Genomic DNA, 20,062 nt, shown 5'->3' with positions numbered 1-20,062 from the left:
GAAGGGGCATAACCTGGACCCCGACCCTTCGCGGGGGCTGCTCGCCGGGGCTGCTCGTCCGGACTTGCCTGGGGTCGGAGGGCAGAGCTTGAGGCCAGAGTGGTTGTTAGGGTGCAGCCAGAGGGAGTGGGTGTATAGGGAGCTGCTAAAGACTGGGAGGGGGTCAGCCGGCTTAGGTTTCCGAGGGACGGGGCTAGGGTACTATCGGAGGGCCAGGCATGGGCGAGGGGGGGGCGCAGATCCTTGCCCCCACCACACTCCAGCAGCACTTAACTGAGTGCAGGAAAAGCCACTCCCACCCCACCACCCCCGCCCTCACTTCCCCTCACCCCCCTCCTGCAGCAGCTCGGTCCCCCCTCCCGTGGAGCACTTAGCCAGCTAATGGGCCTCCTGCCGGCAGGCACCCCTCCCCCGTCCCTAGCCTGGGGAGGCCGGGTGCCTGCTGCCTTCTTTAAGGACCTAAGCATCCTGGTCTTCCCTTGTGAGCCCTAGAACAGCCCACTTCCTGTTCTGTAGACCCCCATGACTCAACCTGGGCCCTGTCCCTGTGGGGCTTCCTAATGAACCCTGCGAAGGAGACAACTGCTCGTTTGCCCAGAGGGTTCAGGAGCCTCGCGGGTGTCCATGGACAAGGGAGGGTTGAGGAGGGGCTCTGTGGTGCCTGGCCTACAGCAGGTGCCCTGAAATCGGTGCTCCAGGGATGGGAGGGGGGAAGGCGCATGGGCACTGGAATAGGTAGGGGCTGCAGCCCCTCCCGCAGGGCTTGGCTGGGGGGGGGGGCTCCTGCCTGGGGGCCCCTGTGGGAGCCCCCCCAATACAGAGACACTAGCAGCAGTAGGTTTAAAGTAGAACTCATCCAGAGGGGCCAGCCAAGTCACCTAGAAACCCAGAAAGAGACTAGAGCTGGTTCTGGGGGAGGAGGGGTCAGCCAAGGAGGAGCGGGCCCTGCAGGCCCCTGGCCCCAGGCTCTCAGGTTCCTAAGGGGAGCCCAGCCTGGCGCTGGCCATCCTCAAAATCTCCACCTTGTTGGACACCAACTCTAACCTAAGGGATCTCCTAGCCTTTGGCAGAGATCCTGTGGGGTGGGATAAGTATTTCCCCTAGGGGCCAGGAGAGTTGAAGAGACTTGCCCAAGGTCACACAACTTTGCAGGAGGATTTTAGCCCTCTGACTTGAAGGCTGACTCATCCTGCCTCCACTCCTTGCCCTTGAGACAAAGAAAGGGGGACAGAATGTGTGATCCCCTAGTCCTCTCTCACAAGAACAGCAGAGCCATAAGCTCAAAGATCCAGAGAACACCAGGTCTCATTGGGCAGAACCATGTAGGGTGGTGAGGGCTGGCCTTTGCTCCCCCAGGCATGGGTTCAAGTCTACCAGCAGAACTTAGCCCTTCTGTGCCTCAGTCACCTTGTCCAGAAACTGGAGATTGTGGGAGCATGAAATAAAAAAACGGGTACAAGATGCCCCCAGCTGCAGGCAGCTGGACACCTGAGTGTGCGAGCAGACTGGGGGACATCAGGGAGAAAGAGGAAAGGGCACAGGTCAGCTCTGAAGCAGGGGGCCTGCTAGCCAGTGCTGGGGCTAGTTGGGGCAGAGCTGGGGCTCTAGACCTTGGACAGGGATGCCTCATAGATACACTGGGCAGCAGCTCCTTGGAAAACAGGATGAGAGCCTGTTTCCTGAGCCTGAGCCTCTCCCTCCTACCACCCCCCATCTCCACCCCATGTCCCCTGAGGCCAGGGTAGCCCCCATTAAAGGGCTCCTTCCTCCTCGGACACTTTCTTCCAGTCTTGGTAATGGTAATAGGGTTTCTCGGCAAGCTGTAATAATGGTGGAAAGAACGCAGCCTTTCCGCCTCTACCCTCGATTAAGGGATTAAGAGAGCGGGTCTTGGCCCACGGGACCCTCCCTCTCCAGGGCCTGTGCTTTCGGAGAGGTGCTGAAAGCAACCTTGGCAGCACTCTGGTGGAGAGGGGGCTGGAACCTCAGGTCGGGTGGGGCTGGGGAGGCCACAGTCTGAGGCTGGCAGGATGAGGAGCCGCGGCCGCCCCACACTCCAGTCCCAGGAGGGCTTAGGCAGGAGAGCAAGGGCTGGGATGTAGGCCCTCAGCACTGAGCTCTGGGGCCCCCAGACACCAGAGATTGGTAAAATCAGCCCCCCAGAAGAGGTTCAGAGCAGGTAAGTGACAGGTCCACAGCCTTGCAATGTGCTGAGCAGAGCGAGGATCTGAACCCAGTTCTTCCACTCCAGGGGGCTGTGCAGGACAGCCCAGCCTCCCACAAGGCTGCAAGCCAGCATGACCACCCTGTTCTCAGGGTGGGGTGGCCCTGGGAAGGGAGGGAGCAGGCACCAGAGCAGTGGGAATGGCATAGAAAGTGGAGAGAGGGAGTTTCAGGAAGAGCATCTCCAGCTCCTCCCCACCCTGCCCAGAGAAACCCCAGGGGTGCCCCTCTTAACTATGAGCACCCCTAAGGCCTGAAGCAATGCTGTGGTTGAGAGTGCAGACCTGCCCTGGTGGGTGAGGTGGGGTGTGGTAGGGAATTTGGACTCGGGTAAATTGCTCTTCCCACAGGCCAGGCGGGGAGCCAGAGGCCAGGCCAGGGATGGGGCTCCTGGTGAAAAGACATATCAGGGTCTTGCCTGATATGCAAGAGCAAGGGTCAGCCCTCCACAGGCTGCCCCAGGTGGGTGGACAGGAAGGTAAGGCCAGGAGAAGGGCTGGGGAGGGAGGAGGCATGAGCCTGCTCAATGGGCCCTGGGATGAGCCCTGAGAGCCTGCCCCCAACCCAAGCCCTGCAGGCCGAAGCCCACTTTGCCGCTCCTGCAACACATACCATTCTCACCCTCTGCGTTCATCATCTCTTCTTCCCAGCGACAGGGTAAGCTCAAAGTTCTGGCTTCGAGTTTGACGGCAGCACCAGCTGTGTGACCCTGGGCCAGTCACAGCCTCTCTCTGAGCCCTTTCTACTGCAGTGGGCTTCTCTGACATCCAGAGAGAAGGTGTCTTCGAGAGGCTGGGACAGAACCACTCACTGGCCCTCAGATGCTGAGAATCAGCCTGGGTCTGGGGAGGGCAAGCCTGCCGTCCATGGAAGCATCTCAGAGGGGCTGAGTTCACAAGCTCAGTTCACAAGCTGACCTCTGTGGTCCTGTCTTTGATCCTTCCACGTATTTTCTCACTGAATCTCGGCCACAGGCTTCTGAGGAAATGCCAGGCACAGAGAAAGCCATTCATTCTTTCATCCAGTCACGTGTTCAGCCAACAGTTACAAGTCTGACACCCGCGGCGCTGGGAGTTCTGCAAGAATCGGGTCATCTGCTCCATACGCAGGGGTCTGAAGCCCAGCCGGTCACTCCACGTTGGGCACCAGCAGTAAACAAGGGCTACACAGCTCTTGGCCCCACGGAGCACATAGTCTAGAAGTGGGAGATAGAGATGCCATGAAGGAGAGAGACCATGCAGAGATAGGGGTGATCTCGCGGGGTGCGGAAATGACATGCACGTTCTGTCGGGAAAGGTGGGCCAGGTAAGGCGCCTGTGAGAGCTGAAGGACAGAGGTGCGGCAGGGCAACGATCTGTGGGAGAGCGAATGAGGTGGTCTCAAGCTGGAGCCAACTGTGTGAAACTGACCGGACGAAGGCTTTTTATGGGTCAACTGTTATTATCATTTTTATTATCGGGGATACCGCCCCCCCATTTCCCGGCTCTTTACTCCTGAGTTAACTCTTTGTACACACAGCGGTTGCGGGGAGGGGGGTGCGGTGAGGAGCGGCTGGCCGCGCCCTGTGGAAGCCAGCCGAACGAGGGCGCCCCAAACAAGTCCTGCGCTTCCCCGCTCTGGCCCCGCTGAGGGGGAGGGGCGGCCAGGTCCGGCCAGACTCCGGGAACTACATTTCCCATAATTCCATTTCCGCCGCCATCTTGGCCGGTGGGCGGTGGCAGCTTAGGGTCTAGCCCTCCAGGCCGTTCAGCCGGTTCCGCTCGCCCCTAACCTGGGCCTCCACCATGGGGGCTGTGTGTCCTCGCCCAGTAGGGCCTCTGGGGACCTGCGCAGCTCCTGTCCACTTTCTCCGCCCCTCCACCCTTAGGAACCTGGTCCACGTGTCGGTCTACGGCGGAGGAGGCTGCTTGCCCTCCTCTGGCCAAGCAAGGACCGGAGGATCCAGACCGTGGGGGCTCCCACGTCTCCTCTCCAGACCCCCGCCCTGCACATACTGCCCACACCCCTCCATTCCCAGATGACCCCTCTTTTTGCGTCAGTAAGGACAGAACACTAGGATCCCGGCAGAAGCCCAAATCCCGGTACCAGGCGCCTAAAACGCCAGGATTGAGGCGGGAAGGTTAAAAAGGATTATCAAACAGCCAGGCCCAAACCCCTGACTGCTAGACCCTCCCCTATACGCTGCCCGGGGGCGGGTGGGAGTGAGGGACCTGCAGAGGGACTGGCCCTTTAAGGGGGTGTGGTCGGGGGGCGGGGGAAGCAAGCGAGACAGAGAAAGCGGCTTCGGCGGCGGCGGCGGCGGCGGGGGACAAAGGGCGGGCGGATCGGCAGGGAGGGGGCGGGGCGCGGCCAGGCCAGGCCCGGGGGCTCCGCATGCTGCAGCTGCCCCCGGGCGCCCCTGCCGCCGCCCTCGCCGCCGAGCCGCTCGGAGCCGAGCCCGCAAGCTAACCCGAGCCAGCGGCCCGGAGCCAGCCGGCGGGCGTCCCGGAGGCGGCGGCGCAGGGAGGGGCCCGACGCGCGCACGTGGCCCCGGCGGCCGCCATGGCGGACAGCGGCCCCGCGGGGGGCGCGGCGTTGGCGGCCCCGGCCCCCGGACCAGGCAGTGGTGGCCCAGGGCCCCGCGTCTACTTCCAGAGCCCCCCTGGGGCTGCAGGCGAGGGCCCGGGCGGCGCAGACGACGAGGGCCCAGTGAGGCGCCAAGGGAAGGTCACAGTCAAGTACGACCGCAAGGAGCTACGGAAGCGCCTCAACCTGGAGGAGTGGATCCTGGAGCAGCTCACTCGCCTCTACGACTGCCAGGTGTGTCCCCTATTCTGCGCTGACACCCTAAGATCGTTCCCTAGTCGGACTGCTTGGGAACCCCACCTTGCGCCTGCCTGTCACCCAGAGTCAATGGGCGCTCCGCTTCCGCGCGCTCCCCTCCCTTTCTATACTCCCCGCCCCCAGTGTGTGCTCTTTCTTGTCTGACCTTAAGTCACTCCAGTCTTCTCCCTCGTGACTCTCTCATGTCCCTACTGTGGTCAAGCTTAGGGGTCTTCTAGAAGCCTCAAGGGATAGCCTGAGGCATGGGCAGGAGGCTAGCCTGGGCGGGCAGTGCAAAGAGACCTACCTGGTGCTTGCTAACCGTATCTGGTTAAAAGGCACGAGCCTGGTGGGATCGTACAGGGTCTGGGCTGTTCTAATGGGCCAGCCTGCCGCTCCATTTTGGTGTAGGAGCAAGTAGCCTTCCTCTGGGTTCTGGTTCTCCACCCCATGACTCCTTCCTTGCTCAAACGGTGACTCAGGCCCCTGGGGGGCAGGGTGGAGGAGTGGTCTTGCCCTGTGCTGCTGCCTGCCCTAGACCAGCCCTGGAATGCAGCTGGCTCAAGACTGGATAGAGGCTTCCTGGGGGGGAGGGTTGGCAGGCACCCCCCCCTCAGCAAAGTATAGGCTCTTTGTTTCCCCCTTACCAGCCCTGGGTCCTTCCCACTGACCCCTCACCCTTTACTTCCTCCCCACTCCTGGGAAGCTGTGACAGGTGTTTGGGGGAAGGGTAGGGGCTGTGAGGAGTTGAGACAGCTGGCCCCACCTGTGCGCTGACTTGGGTGGGGGGCGGGAAGTTGGGGCAACACATCTGCGGGGTTCTCAGCCCAGGGTCCGCCAGCCCTAGCTGTCTGGCCCTGTCTGGCACCCACGGTGCCCAACTGGCAGGGACAGGAAGCTCCCCCCCCTCCCCGTTGGGCATTTTGCCTTGGCACAGGCCTGATCTGTTTTCTTCCTCGGACAGCTGCCGCTGTCTACTGGGCGAAGAAGGCTGGCTCATCCCGCGGTTGGGCAGGGGCCCCAGCTAGAGCTCACACCCTCTCTCCCAACTCAGGCCCTTGTCTCTCCCTCCTTCCCCACCCCCACCCCAGGAGGAGGAGATCCCAGAGTTGGAGATTGATGTGGACGAACTCCTGGACATGGAGAGTGATGATACCCGGGCTGCCAGGGTCAAGGTGAGAGAGGGACTAGGAGAGACAGCAGGACTGTAGGTAGGGGAGATCAGGGAGGAAAGGGCTGCCTGGAGGCACTGCCCCTTGGGTAAGCAAGTCTCTAGATTTAGGCCTTCTTTGGTTGTAGTCATTCAGCTCTGTGATGGTGAGCCTCGGCTTCTGCCTCCGTCAAATGGGGCAAATGGTGCTTGCCCAGCTGTTGAATGGCTGTGACATCATCTGTGCCTTGGGAGTGGCCCCAGTCCCTTGGAAGTGGGTACAGGTGAACTTTAGGTCCCTGTGTCTTAGAACTCACAGCTGTACTTACCCCCTACCATGCCCTCCTAGGAGCTGCTGGTTGACTGTTACAAACCCACTGAGGTAAGTAAGTGGTTTCCCCAGAGGCTGGGGTGAGAGGTGCCTGGGTTTGTCATCATGCGGTCCGGTCTCCCTAATGCCCTCCCTTCTGTTCAGGCCTTCATCTCTGGCCTGCTGGACAAGATCCGGGGCATGCAGAAGCTGAGCACACCCCAGAAGAAATAAGGGTCCTTGACCCCGGTGAATGGTGGCTTCCCACAGGACAATCGCTGCCCCCCGACCTCGTAGCAACAGCAATACCCGGGGGGGCCCTGCGGCCAGGCCTGGTGCCATGAGCAGGGCTCCTCGTGCCCCTGGCCCAGGGGCCTCTTCCCTGCCCCCTCAGTTTTCCATTTTTGGGGTTTTTTATTGTTATTAAACTGATGGGACTTTTTGTGTTTTTATATTGACTCTGCGGCGCGGCCCTTTAATAAAGCTAGGATATGCCTTTGGTGCAGCTCACAGGCTCAGCTGGTCTCTTTTAGGGGGGACACACTGCTCCATGACTGGACTGCTGCCAGCTCAGCGTCTTCCCAGGTGACCGCAGGCCTTCCTGAGGGCCATGTAGCCATGGCGATAGCCCAGTGCTGGCTCCCAGACCAAGAGCTGGAAGTGGCTGGGAACTGGGGGAAGTGGTGTTGCTGTTGGCAGGCAAGAACACTCCTTTTCCTCTGGGCCAGGGGCCGCCCACCATGCCACCTAGGGCCTGGCCACTGTGATCCCCATGCCAGTGAGCCTACACCCAAGGCAAGAAGATGGGTCAGTGGTGCCAAGGGGGAAGGGGTACTGGCTGAAGCTGTGGGTTCTCAGTCTCTTGGGGCCCACAAATACACACAGGCTCACTTCACAGACTTTAAGGGTTTTGTTTTTTGTATTTTTTTTTTTTTAAACAGTCTGGTCCCTGATGGGGGCCTCTCCACTGCCCCTTCCCAGTTTTGCTACAGTTCTGAGCGTCGCTCGATTTTGAGTAGCTCCACCTCGAACACGAGGGTTGCGCCGCCTGCAGGGGAGAAGAAGGGACAGAATGAGAATCAGGACCACAGGGAAACAAGATGGGTGCAGGACCCTGGGGGGCAGGGAGGTATATTACCTGGAATCTTTGGGGGAGCTCCCCGCTCTCCGTACCCTGTCAAAGATGCACAAAGAAACAGTGAGGTGTAACCAGGCCAAGGGAGAGGTGTACTGCAGACACCCAGCCTGAAGCCAGGCCTCTGCCCATCTCAACAAGAAAGCGAGAAATGGAGAACGTGTAATGGAGATGGCAAGGGGCTACAAAAGGTCAGGTAGGGGGCAGAGAGCGGGTTCCAGAATCAAGTGTCCCAGGGGTCTTGCCCTGTTCTCACTGCTGAGCATAGTTAGACTTGGAAGAGGCATGTGCCATAATGAATGGATGGGGTGGAGATCAATGCAGAGGCTGAGCCAGACTTCACCCTTCCCCAGACACACACCCTAAACTCCCCCATTCAGGCTCAGGAAGGGCCTCTTACCCAACTCTGATGGGATCACCAGCTTCCGTTTTTCTCCCTCACACATCCTGCAGGGCAACACACGATCTGCACAGGGCAAGCACCCAGGTTCCCTGCCCCCCACCCCATCCCCGGGGCTTGCCTCCCACAGTCAACCTCATGGACCACACCCACGGCCCCCTGACTCACCCCAGCAGCCCCTGGTCCCAGCCCTTGATGACCTGGCCTGTGCCCAGGGAGAAGACAAAGGGCTGGTTCTGGGGCAGGCTGCTGTCAAATTCCGTCCCATCTTCCAGCTTCCCCTGTGGGACCATGGAAAGGCCAGTGAAGAGGAGGGTCCACTCTGAGATACCTCCCCACCCAGCTGCTCTCCCCAAGCTGGCTCTCCATTTCCCCGTTGGCAGCCATAGCCCTAGAAGGGGACAGAGCCTTGGGTGGGCAGCTCATAGGACACTCACTGCTTGCTGGTGCCAACCTGGGGATCAGGCAGTGAACAGCAGGGGAGAACTATGGAAACTACGTAAAAGGGAAAGGGGAGGTGCCCAAGGTCACCCACCTTGTAGGCTGAGAGATCTGGCTTCCAAGTCTCCTCAGGTCCCCAGAAGCCCCACCCACGCCAAATGACCCACTCCCTCACCCACCGTGTAGTGCATGTGCAGGACGTCTCCCTTGCGCGATTTGATGGGACAGTGGTCCACCCGCTTCTTGACCCCGATCTGCAGCTTCCGTTTGCCCTCCGCCCCCGCAGCAGTGGCCAGGGCGCTCAGGCAGATGGACAGTACTGTCAGGACCCAGCTCAGCCTCATGTCTCTGCGGGGACAGACCCCGACCGACCGACCAACCGACCGGAGGGTAGGGCGGGGAAGGCATGGAATAGGGGCAGGTTCCAGAAGAATTCCACCCCCACCGTAACTTGCCTGCCCCTGGGGATCCCCTTGTCCCGTGTCACCACCCCATCCCCCGGGGCTTCGCGGCCACACTTACCAGTCCAGTGAGAAGGGGGCTTGCCCGAGGACCCCAGCAGCGGGGGGAGGGGGTCAGGGGAGGCCACAGCAGCCAGGGCCCCGCCCCTTTGTTCACCCCCAGCCCTTCCTTCCCTCCCGGTCCCCAGCTCCACTCTTCAGTTCCCACCCGTACCTTTACGCAAAGTCCAGACCCTATCTGGCTGTCCAGCAGTTGCCTCGACAGGGCGACCCCATTCACGCCACACCCAATTGCCCCCCGCCCAGCACACCCACACTTCTGCGGCCGCTGCAGGGGGCCTGCCCCGAGGGACCCACACATCGCCGCTGGATGGCTCCTGGGAGCCCCGATCCTCCGGAGGAACCCCCCAGGCCGGGCCTGTGCCTCCGCCAGGGGCGCCGCCCCAGCTCTGAGCCCTCGGGGGCCTGCGGGGTACCCAGACTGGTCCCGTGTCGGGTGGCCGCCGAGCCCGCTCCACCCACACCACCTCTCCAGGGGGAGTTCTCGGCCTACCGCGTCCCCAGGCCCGGCCCCCACGGAGGCCGCCCCCGCGTGGACGCCCCGGGCCATTACCTGGGCCTACCCCTTCGCTTGACTCCTTGACCCCACCCTTTAGAGGACGTAGTTCCGCCCCCTGCTCTGGAGCCCCACCCTCGACAGAACCAGACCCCTTTTCCTGAACGGTAGCCACGCCACTCACCGGCTGAAGGCCCGCCCCCAGCGCCTGAGCTCCGTCCCTTTCGGTCTCTACACCCGAGGCTCCGCCTTCCGCCTGTTCCAGCTCCTCCTCCAAAGACCAGGCTCCGCCCCCCACCGATCCTAGCTCCGCCCCCAGCCCCGGAGTTCCGCCTTCTACTGGAACCAGATCAGAGGTTCCACCCGTCTCTGTTCCACGTCCCGCCCCGACTCCCGGGGCTCCGCCCCGTGCGGCGTGAGAACCCTCCCCCTGCGGCATCCCCAGACAGCTCCGACCCCAACTCCCAATTTCCTCCTAACCTATCCCTCGTTGATGCTCGGAGCCCCGGCCCGCTCCTGCCCGACCTGATCCAGCCTGCCCCCTTGCACCCCGGCTCCCCCCAGCCCGGGCTGTGGCCCCCGCTCACCTCCTCTCCGCGCCCCCGGAGTCAACCCCAGTCGTGCTGCTGCCTCTGCGCAGGCGCGTCATCGTCGCTACCCGGCCCGGCCACGCCGCCCGCCCTCATTGGACTGTGCGAAACCCGCTGCCACACGCCCGGTGGGGCGGCCTTTCCCCCAGCCCCGCCCTCGCGCCAACACGTGATGACGCGCTGCTTCCGGTGGCTGGGTAGTCGGTAAGGTTAGGTGAAAGTTACTTCCTAAAGTGCCTTCGGCACTTCCGGTCGAGGTGAAATTGAGGTCAGGCGGACGGGGCTTCCCGGAGGGGGTCTTGAGACGCCATTTTATTCATTCCCAGGTTCTCCCAAGCGTTCCGGTTTGTCCCTGGGCCACTTCGTGATCCCCAATCTCCAGTTCGTTGCAATGGAAGGAGCCTGGGGTTCAGACTTGGGTTTGAATTTGCGATCTGCCGTTGACTGGCAATGTGACCTTGAGCGAGTTCCTGGGCCTGGTAGGATCTGGAGTCTCTGTACCCCGGGCTTGGCAGCACCCACCTGACAGGGCCACTGTGGGATTGCGGCCATGAGGGGATCCACCAGGCCCTGGCCAGCGGCTAATGCTCTCCCTTTGCTCCGCGCTGGCCTCCAGACCTGCCTCTGCCTGCCACGCACTGACCGGAGTCACGATGGCAGTGGTCTGGTTGGGCCGGTTCCCCCAACCAGACTGGTATTTTCAGGTGCCCCAGCACCCAGCAGTGCGCGGTCAACATCTCTCAGTTGAAGTAATGAACGTGTAGTTGGGAGGCAATGAAACCTAAACCAGCTGATAGAGACAACTAGCTGGAGGTCACACCCCGGGTCGATCAGCCTCTCTGATCCTGTTCGTCAATTAACAAAGGAAGCTAATCAGCGGCGCCAACCTTAGAATTGAGGACTAAGGGAGGGGGCACATATGAAGCACTGTGTGTCTCCAGCACTGAGTGGGCTGGGAGGGAGCCGCTGCTCTTGGGCCTCCAGCCTTCATCTGTCCCACTTCCGTTGAGCTATGGCATTTTCAGTGACAGCATAGCTGAGAAAAATGATTTGAAATTGGTAGTCACAGGAATTGTCTCTTCTGGTTGAACCCCACTCCTGCCTTCGTCCTAATAAGATCACTACCATGCCCTCCAATATCACACCTCAGAGAAGCTCTCCATTAGGGTAACCACTTAGGATTAACCTCTGCCCCTGAATGTCCTCTCTCAGCAAGGCAAAGCACTGGGTCCCCAAGGTTGGCCTTTGGTTCCCCGCACCACCCCACCCCCCACCCTGAGCTCCACCCCAGGAACACTAGAGGCCGCAGGAAGAGGGCCAGGCACTGAGCTTAGGCTGGGTCAGACAAAAGTCAGGAGAGTCCCGAGCAGGGGCTGGTGAGGGGAGCCCAAGGGGAAGGGAGGTGAAGGTGGAGAAAACCATGTGGTTGGGGTTGAGGGGATCTATCTCCCAAACCGAGCCCACCAGCCACAGCCCTTTGGTACTTCCCTTTCAGGGAGGTGGGGACAGGGCAGTGCGTGGCTTCAGAGTTAAGCTAGAGGAAGTAGGTTACATATAGAGGGTCCTGCCCAGCCGAGAGGATGGGTTTTTCTCTTAAGGGAAGACATACTCAGACTTTCCTGGAGCCCAAGGATGGGGGCCAGAGCACTCATCCATTCCCTCCAAGTGCACATGTGGAAGCTTAGGCTCGAGAGGGGACAGTGACAACCAAGATCATTTCGCAGATCTGGGTCCCACGTCAAGCTCACGGGCCACAGTAGGCCGTCTCCTTCCAGAAAGGAGCCTCTGTGTTGAGCAGGAGGGACAGGGCCCGGATGGGACAAGAGACTACAAAGAATACAAATTTCCGGCTCTGTGACCTGGTGAGGGACCTCAGGCCTTGCTTCCTCCATCACACAAGGGAGTCAGACCAGCTCTGGCTCCAGGAGGCGGTGTGACGCCAAATGTCTGAATGCCCCAGCCAGGACAGTGACAAACGGACACAGGCAGGGATAGCTCCTTCCATCTCTTTTATCAGGCTTGGGGGTCACAGTTCTCACACTGAAGCCCAATTCCCAGTATGTGCGGAGGATCGGTGTCTTCTTAGGGAGGGGATGGAGCCAGCTGTTAAGATGCTCACTCGTACATGGTGGTCGCACACTGAGACGGGACCCCTTCTCTCTTGAGTTAGTCCGGGACCCCTGGTGCTGCCTGCACCTCTCCTTGCCCAGCTGTCCACCCTGTTGGATGGCAGCCTTGGAGAGACCTGGGACAGCTGGGAAGTCCTCTGAGAGGCCCAGGGCCTGGAGCAGCTTCTGCCCACATGGAGATCTTGCGACTGGGCTCTTCTCAACATACTGCCCTCTTGTCCCCCTCTGGGAGGGGGGTGGCTGGTGAGGGCAAGTGACTGAGTCTGAAAAGCAACGTGTCACCTTCGCAGCTTTCGGCACCTGAGGGAGGGAGGAAGGGGTCGGTTCACGCAGGCACGGCTCGGCCCCTGCTTCTCTACATTCACCCCTTTATTACCTTCTGTGAACCCCATTCTCTACCACTCCTGGGGAGCCCCAACTGGCCTGCCCACGTGATGCCACCCCATGGCCTCACTGTGGAAAGGAGGAGTGGCTGAGACGCACCTCAGACAAGGGTGGACAAGGACTCCACAGTGTCCTTTGGCCTCTCACAGAGACCCCAAGGTGGGACAAATGTCTCCCACGGAGGCTTTCAGGAGGGCCCAGAGCTTCACCAAGTGGAGAGCCATCTCTCTCGTCTTGACTACAGGCTGAGGTTACCTTCGGGGCCTCTCTGACCTCTGGGAGACCATGTCGGGTGCCCCCTGACCTCAACCTTTGACCTCTGCTGGCCTCCCATATCCTCAAGTCTGCCTCCCCCATGAGAACGTGAACTCTGTTTACACTGATTGCGGTGCCCGCGGATGCTTGGTAAATGTTTGTTCGGCACATTCAGCAGCTTCCCGTTCCCTGGAGGGCTCACCCCGCACCCGCTCCCGGGGCCCTGTAGCCTTCCCAAACAGATGCCACCCGTAGCTCCTCACCTGCAGGTGTCTGGGTTGAGCTCTAGGCCCCGCCCTTGGCAACGGAGGAAGCTGCGGCGTCGGCAGCGACAGCGGCAGGTCCTGGGGTCAGGGCGCTGGCGGCGCTGGGTGCAGCGTGGGCAGTGGGGCCTGGGGCTGGAGTGGGATGGGTGATGTCAGCTGGGGAGGGTGCTCCGGGGGCAGAGTCCCAGCCCGGAATGGAGCGGGGCTGGGGGCGGTGGTGGGGAGTGGAAGCCCTAGGAGGAGAAGCAATGTGTCTGGGGTGGGCAAGAAAAGTCTTCCCAGGAGCTGGTTCTGGGCCAGAGCACACAGACTTGGGGAGCAGAGGAAAAGGGGGTGGGGGGGCACAGTGGGAGGAGAAAGAAGGGACAGGACTGCAGCTTCCTGACACACTCACACCCCTACCCACCCACACATTTCATCCTGGCTGCTGGGCCTGGGCTCCCCACCCAGTGAGAGCCCAAGAGACTCACCTGTCTGGCTTCAGAGCACTCTCTCTCTTTTTTGGTCTGAAAAGTAAGAGGGACAGACAGCGACGAGGAGGAGGAAGAGGATCAGAAAAGCCAAGCCTCCTACTCTTTTACCCCAGATCCCAGGCCTACCCCGGTCGGAGTCCTGGCAATCTGGTCCCCACTGTGGAGTACCACCATGTGCGCCACCACACCCCCCCAACCCCGGGAACCCGGTCTCTGAGCTCAGAAGAGGGGCCTGGCTGGCACCTGCATTCACACTGGCTGTGTTCTTCCAGGGACATCTCACCCAGCTGACTGCTCGGGTAACGGATCATGAGGATCTGTGTTCCAGAGATGGAGGAGAAGACAGTGTGAGAGACAATGAGAGAGAGAGAGAGACAGGGGAAGGGACTGCTCCACGGGCTGGAGAGAGAGGAGCTCGCCCACCAGCCGCGGCTCTGGCCATTGCCCCCCCCACCCCCTGTACCAACCCCGCCCCCCCCCACCGTTGCGCCACCACCCCCAGCACCAGACTCCACCCCCTGCTGGGCATACTGCACTGGCCCCAGCACCTGCATTCGGACTTGGTGCTGCCCAGTGGGCACGCACTCCAGGCCATCGTCAGGGCAGCAGCCGCCGCAGCGCTGCACGGTCACACAGCTGGGCACCAGTTGCTTGGCCACGGTGCCCATGAGCTCCACGGTCAGGGGCACCACCACCTCCCGTGGCTGGCAGGTGGCACGGGTATACACATCTATCCAGGACACCACTGGGGGCAGATGCGCAAGGGTTAAGACCCCGCTGGGGTTCCTGCAGCCCCTCCCTGGTTCCTGTCTCCCCCCCAAACCCCCGGCAGCTGTTCTCCCTAATTCCTGTGTCACGGCCCCCCTCCACTGGCCCTCTCTCTGCCCTCACAACCTTCCTTCCCCTGCCCAGGAACCTAGGAACCCCACTGCTTCCACTTTCTCTTATGGGCAGAAGAGTTTGTGTCTTGGAGAGTGGCTGGGATCACACAACGTGATGGACAGACCTCCTCAGTGCAGGAGTTACTGTTTGTTTGTTTCTTTCTTATTTATTTGACAGACAGAGATCCCAAGTAGGCAAAGAGGCAGGCAGAGAGAGAGAGAGAGAGAGAGAGAGAGAGAGGAGGAAGCAGGCTTCCCGAGAGAGAGAGAGAGAGAGAGAGAGAGAGAGGAGGAAGCAGGCTTCCCACTAAGCAGACAGCCTGACGTGGGGCTCAATCCCAGGACCCTGGGATCACGACCTGAGCAGAAGGCAGAGGTTTTAACCCACTGAGCCACCCAGGCACCTCAGAGTTACTGTTTCTATTACCTTTCTTCTGGTGGCTGAGGGCATCAGGCTGGGACACAGGGCCCTGTAGGAGAGAAGGGACCTGGACCCAAGGTGCACTCAAGGAAGGGCTGGCCCTGTGGCTGTCCCCAGGGCTCTGCCCTTGCCATCAAAAGGCTTCAACTGCTCTGTGACACTTTTCCAGGATGCTCTGCTTCTGGGGTCACTCTAGCTTAACCTGTCCTCTCCTGGCCACCTGAGACCCTCCCCAGCCAGGCTAGGACAGTGGTGGCGGCAGCGGTGGCATCCAATCTCCAAGCCTGGTGGCCCCGCTGATTCGAAGGCGGCAGGTCCGAAGGGGGCACAGTGGGCACTGAACCAAGTCCTAAGGGTACGGAGCGGCTCCGCCCTCGGCCGAGCCCAGGGGACGGGGTGGGGCAGGGGAGTGGCCCGGGGTTGGGTTGGCGGGCCCGCGGCTCGGCGGGCCTGCGGGGAGGGATTCTTCCCGGGGGATGCCCTGGTCGGATCCCCGCCACGCCCCGGTCCGCAGCCCGACCCCGCGGGTCCCCCAGGCAGAGGCCGATCCGCGTCTCCCCATTTCCGCCAACCTTGAGAGAGGGCACGGCCGGCGGTTGGGATGTTGGGGACGCACGTACCTGGGCGGGGGCCAGTTGCAGGAGCGCAGCGAGCAGCAGGCGGCGGAGCAGAGGGCTCATGGTGCCCGCGGGGGCCGCGCGCCGGGGGCGCCCGCATCGCCCTAGCCCGGTGGCGCGGGGGGCGGCGGCAGCCAGAGCCCCATGGCGCGGGCCCGGGCGCGCCGGGCGGGGGCCGGGCGCGGGGGACCGCTCCTCCGCGGCCCCCTCCCGAGCCCTGAGCGCAGGCAGCGCAGCGCAGCGCCGCGGCGGCGGCCGGAGGAGCCGGGCGGGCGGGCGGCCGGTGGCGGCGGGCGGCGGCGGCGGCGGGGACAGCGGGGACGGTGGGGGCGGCGGGGGGCCGGGCCCGGGCTGGCGGGCGGGCGGCTCATGTGACCCAGACACGCGCTCCCCACCGGGCCGCGGGGCGGGGGCGGGGCGGGGGAGTGGGGGCGAGGCCGCCGCGGGGACCCGCCCCCTCCACACACCCCCCTCCCGCCGCAGCAGGGGAAAGGGGACGCACCGCCCAGGGGGCCGGGCTCCCGGGTCGCAGCCGCCAGGACCCGGAGGGCGGGGTGCGGTTCTCCCGGCGAGGCCCCGGGAGGGGGCCGCTGGGCCTGAAGCAAGGAGCCGGACTTGAGCTCTGAGAAGCACTTTATTGCACGCGTTTCGAGGGGTGGCAAGTCCCGCGGGGTAGCAAGGAGGGAACAACCGGCAGCCCGCGTCCAAGTGAGCGGCTCACGGCCGGGTGCCTGTGTTGGGAGGCGCGATCCCTGGGCCTCCAGGTGGGGGCTGCAGCTGCTGCCCCTGCAGTTTCTCCAGGAGCCTGGCTCTGTTGGCCCTGCAGGGGAGAGCACCTGGGTGGTCAGGACAGAGCACCCCAGAGAGTGGTGCCAGGACAGTGAAGGGAGAGGGCAGGACGGAGCTGGGACAGACCTGGCCCGCGCCCGTGTGTCATTGTAGATGGCTGTGATGACCCGATCCTTTTCATCCATGAAGCTCCGGTGTATCTGCTCCAGCTTCCTGCAAGGGGGTTACAATTAATCCCAATCCTTGCGGCCCCCCAAACACACCCCAACGCCATCCAGGCCGCTCTAGGGTCTCCTCATTCATGAGGACCTCAGGCCAACTGCCTGTGCTAGGTGGGGAGAGGGGCCCAGAAGGGCCGCGGCTTCTCCAGGGTCCACTGGTGACTCAGGTCCCTGGCTTCCCTGTTGAAGGGGGTGACCACAGCTCCGAACATCAGGGTGTTCCTCCTCACAGGAGACTAGAAAGGGTGTTCATGTCACTCTACCACTGAGCTAAGCAGGCTGCTGGCTGTGGGCATCAGCCCTTAGGTATCTTTGTTGTAGACCTCAGTACCCACGGCATGCATAAAGGAGTGGCAGGGAGACAGCCGATTGCCCAACAAGTGAGGACAGTTGCCAGTGAGGCCCAGTTACAACATATTTCCTTCTTGTGCGTGATCTTGCTTGACTCCAGCACGCCCTGGCAGCAGCACCAAAGATTTACCCTCAAATGCCAAAAAACCTGAAAATGACATTAGCCTTTAGTGGGAGCAGAGCTGCCTTTTCCCAGGAGATGATGCTCAGGAGACCTACTTCATTCTTAGCTGGAGAGACACAAAAGTGCAGGCCCCAGAGGCGGTGTGGATGTATGACTGACCACACTGAGCCCCCCCCACCATCCTCCGCCCTCTGCCCAGGGGGAAGGCAGGGAGTCACCTGAAGGCGACATAGTGCAGACCCATGCCTGCCAGCATGATCAGGAGGCAGTATCCTAGAACCCGCTGGTTCTGTTTGTGCTGCTGCTTCCTCGACTCTGGTCCCTGAGGCCTCACACCGGGAAACTGGGCCCAATACTGGGCATTGGGGGGTTCCCAGGAGCCGCTGGGAGGGAGGAGAAAGGAAGTGTGGGATGAGGCTCCCTAGGGGACTTGGGGGTGGTGGGGCAAGCAAGGGGCAGGACGACTGTACCTGTGTGCCTGATACTTGTGTGCCTGATGAGCAGACCTGGCATGGGCCGCGGTTGCTGGAGGCTTTGGAGGACTTGCGGAGGATAGCTGGTGATCGTAGCTTCGGCGGCTCTGCTCTCGGCTGAGCACTTGGTATGCTTCACTGAGCTCCACAAAGCGGCTGTGCAGGGCTGGATTCCCAGGGTCCCGGTCGGGATGCAGCTGGGGTGGGACAGGACTCCGGTCAGCTCTCTTTCCATTTCCCTTCACAGAACCCAGCCCAGTAACATCCACCCTCAAAGGCTCAAACCATCCCCAGAGGCCCTGCCTGGCCAGTAATCCTCCCTCTCAGGGAGGCCCACCCTTCTAGAAGGCCAGAGAGTAAGGAAGCACAGACTCCTGCCCCCTCCCCTGTTCAAGCCCTCCCCACCTGCTGCCTGGCTCTCACTATATTTCCTGGTCCAGGCTTTCTCAAGAGCAGGCAGTTCAAAAGAACCACATCCAGCCCATCACACAGAATCCTTGGCTCCTGGCCCAACCTTTCCTCCCAACTGGCCAGACCTCTGCCCTGGGGGCAACTCCCACTCTCTGCATGCTGAGGGATGTGGCACCATCCAGACTGAGCCACTCAACTCCTCTCCCGGGAATCTGAAATGTACCTTATCCAGCTCAGACTGACTGTCCCTCCTCCCCATCTAGGACCACTGGTACCTCTTTGGACTTGGAGAAGAAAGCTCGTTTAACTTCTTCAGTGCTGGCACCAGGATGCACTCCTAACAGTTCATAGTAGTTCCTGGGGCCAGACCTGTGGAGATAGGCCAGAAACTGCAGGGGCTGTAGAAACACAGAGGATATTCCTCCCCTCCCCCTCCCAGCACCCCCCCCCACCGACCGACCCCACTCCTCAATTCAGAAACCAGGAGGTTAAAAAAAAAAAAGAAAGAAAGAAAGAGGAAGAAGGAAGGAAAGAGAGAGAAAGAAAAAGAAAGAAAGAAAGACTAAAAGGAAAAGAAAGAAAAAGAAGAAAGGACAGAAGAAAGAAAGAGGAGAAAGGAAGGAAAGAAGGAAGGAAAAGAAAAACAGAAAGAAAAAGAAAGGAAGGAAGGAACCAGGATGTAAGGAAGCTGAGGCCAAGGGAGCTCCACCTGCAAATCATCCCTCCCTTTTTGAGCATTTCAGGTATGGTGCAGATCAGAACATCTCAGTGTGTAGCCCTCAGACCCCTTGCATAAATACCCAGAAATCTTGTTTAAAAAAACAAAAGCAAAAGCAAACACCCCCCCAAAACCAGATTCCTGAGCCCCACTTCATTCCTGCGCATCAGACTCTCCAGAACCAGGCCCGGGAATCTGCATATTTGTAAGCCACACCCCCACCCCACCCCACCCCCGCCCACAGAGTTGCACAGTGATGCTTGACAATCACTACAGTCATGAAAAGAGCACGGAGTTTGGCTTGGACTCAAACTCTACTTCTTCCACTTAACTCGCTGTATGATCTTGGGGGTCACCCCTTAATCTTTGATCTCGTGTCCTCAGTCGTGAAGGCGAGCGTTTCCTGAAACTAGCCTGTAAGGCACCTGACACAGAGTACAGAGATCACAACTATCATAGCGCCTAGATCCAGGCCTGGAGCTGGGCAGGCCCTCCTCAACGAAACCCACTGAATGATAGGGGCCTGCCCCCTGCCCCCGACTCACCGCTGCCCGGAGGCCGCTGAGAAGAGCCGGGTGGCAGGGCTGTGGTGCCACGACCGGCACAGGCACAGGGACAGCATGGCGACAGGCCGGCGGCTGGTGAAAGGAGGCCACAAAGAAGAGTGCATGGGGACCAGGATGGGACACTTCGAGCACTCCAGGGCCAACGGGAAGGGCCTGGCCCCGTTTACTTGCGAAGGCAAACTGAAGCTGCCCCGGGGAACCCAGGGGCGGCGGGTCCTCCTTTCTTCAGGACCAGACCCCGGTGTCCTGGACCTGCCCCTGCCTCTGACCGGGGCGTCCGGAGCCCCTCCCCACACTGGCCTCGGTGTCCGGGACCAGCTGTCCCGGACGCCGGGGACCCCCTCCCCACCCTGGAAGCCTTGGGATGGGCGGGTGAAGGAGGGGCCCGCCACGCCCCGCCCCCGCAGCGCTCACAGGTTCCGCGGCCTCCTATTCCTGCCCCTATGCGGGGCGACCCCGCCCCCGCGTTCTCATTGGCCTAGACACCGAGTCCCCGCCCACAGAACCCGAAGGTCCGGACGTACGTCAAAGGCCACACCCCGCACACCCATTGGCTTTTGGCGCCTCGGGTCCACCCAACGAGGGCGAGGCCCGCGGACCTGCGGAAAGACAACGCGCGCGGGTTGGCGAAGCCGGAGGGACGTTGCCTGCCCTCGCTGAGGCCTCCGACCCCGCTTCCGTTGCTCTGTCCCGGGAATATGGCTGTTACTCTGCTCTGCAGCAAGACGGCTTTCGTAAAGCAGCTTCCACCCCATAGGAGGCCCGGACCCTCACCACGGCCTGGCAAGGGGGCTTCGTCGTCATTCTAGTTTGCAGAGGGAGAACGGAGGCTGGGTTTTTGTTGTTTCCCAACGCTCGTCCTGCCTCGCAGCCACCCAGGTCTCTCCCAGCGGTCTATCTCTGTCTCACAGAAAC

General features: G+C 61.4%; 4 protein-coding genes across 11 annotated transcripts; 1 reads left to right on the top strand and 3 right to left on the bottom strand.

The window, feature by feature from the left end:
- The first annotated feature begins 4,581 nt into the window (after positions 1-4,581).
- PPP1R14B (protein phosphatase 1 regulatory inhibitor subunit 14B) lies at positions 4,582-6,990 on the top strand. The gene is given in 6 exon segments (XM_004770451.3): positions 4,582-4,630; positions 4,633-4,739; positions 4,741-5,022; positions 6,117-6,200; positions 6,525-6,557; positions 6,651-6,990. Coding segments are annotated over 6 exon segments (609 nt in total). The 5' UTR covers positions 4,582-4,596; the 3' UTR covers positions 6,720-6,990.
- Positions 6,991-7,385: 395 nt separating this feature from the next.
- Positions 7,386-10,212, bottom strand: FKBP2 (FKBP prolyl isomerase 2). 6 transcript variants are annotated; one of them, XM_004770172.3, is made up of 6 exons: positions 10,066-10,212; positions 8,641-8,809; positions 8,189-8,301; positions 8,021-8,067; positions 7,624-7,659; positions 7,386-7,533 (listed from the first exon to the last, which is right to left on the bottom strand). In XM_004770172.3, the coding sequence occupies exons 1-6, from the start codon at positions 10,125-10,127 to the stop codon at positions 7,472-7,474; spliced, it is 489 nt and encodes a 162-aa protein (XP_004770229.1). In that variant the 5' UTR covers positions 10,128-10,212; the 3' UTR covers positions 7,386-7,471. The 6 variants fall into 6 exon arrangements, with proteins under 6 accessions (XP_004770229.1, XP_004770233.1, XP_004770232.1 ...); XM_004770176.3 differs by lacking the exon at positions 10,066-10,212 and adding an exon at positions 9,663-9,770; XM_004770175.3 differs by lacking the exon at positions 10,066-10,212 and adding an exon at positions 9,536-9,619.
- A 1,848-nt stretch (positions 10,213-12,060) lies between these two features.
- VEGFB (vascular endothelial growth factor B) lies at positions 12,061-15,810 on the bottom strand. 2 transcript variants are annotated; one of them, XM_004770190.2, is made up of 7 exons: positions 15,498-15,810; positions 14,884-14,926; positions 14,124-14,320; positions 13,819-13,892; positions 13,573-13,608; positions 13,100-13,234; positions 12,061-12,497 (listed from the first exon to the last, which is right to left on the bottom strand). In XM_004770190.2, exons 1-7 carry the CDS (start codon positions 15,555-15,557, stop codon positions 12,476-12,478), a joined length of 567 nt encoding a protein of 188 aa, XP_004770247.1. In that variant the 5' UTR covers positions 15,558-15,810; the 3' UTR covers positions 12,061-12,475. The 2 variants fall into 2 exon arrangements, with proteins under 2 accessions (XP_004770247.1, XP_004770246.1); XM_004770189.2 differs by having other exon boundaries at positions 13,100-13,335; positions 15,498-15,809.
- A 305-nt stretch (positions 15,811-16,115) lies between these two features.
- On the bottom strand, positions 16,116-19,596 carry DNAJC4 (DnaJ heat shock protein family (Hsp40) member C4). 2 transcript variants are annotated; one of them, XM_004770186.3, is made up of 6 exons: positions 19,127-19,596; positions 18,139-18,232; positions 17,450-17,649; positions 17,198-17,362; positions 16,410-16,496; positions 16,116-16,314 (listed from the first exon to the last, which is right to left on the bottom strand). In XM_004770186.3, exons 1-6 carry the CDS (start codon positions 19,249-19,251, stop codon positions 16,212-16,214), a joined length of 774 nt encoding a protein of 257 aa, XP_004770243.1. In that variant the 5' UTR covers positions 19,252-19,596; the 3' UTR covers positions 16,116-16,211. The 2 variants fall into 2 exon arrangements, with proteins under 2 accessions (XP_004770243.1, XP_044920100.1); XM_045064165.1 differs by lacking the exon at positions 19,127-19,596 and adding an exon at positions 18,573-18,756.
- Between the last annotated feature and the right edge of the window lie 466 nt (positions 19,597-20,062).

This window comes from Mustela putorius, unplaced genomic scaffold, assembly GCF_011764305.1.
Source record: "Mustela putorius furo isolate JIRA1106 unplaced genomic scaffold, ASM1176430v1.1 tig00000127_pilon_pilon_pilon, whole genome shotgun sequence".
In the NCBI taxonomy this organism is placed as follows: domain Eukaryota; kingdom Metazoa; phylum Chordata; class Mammalia; order Carnivora; family Mustelidae; genus Mustela; species Mustela putorius.
The sequence above is the reverse complement of the archived record's forward strand: the minus strand, read 5'-3'. Positions and strand labels throughout refer to the sequence as shown.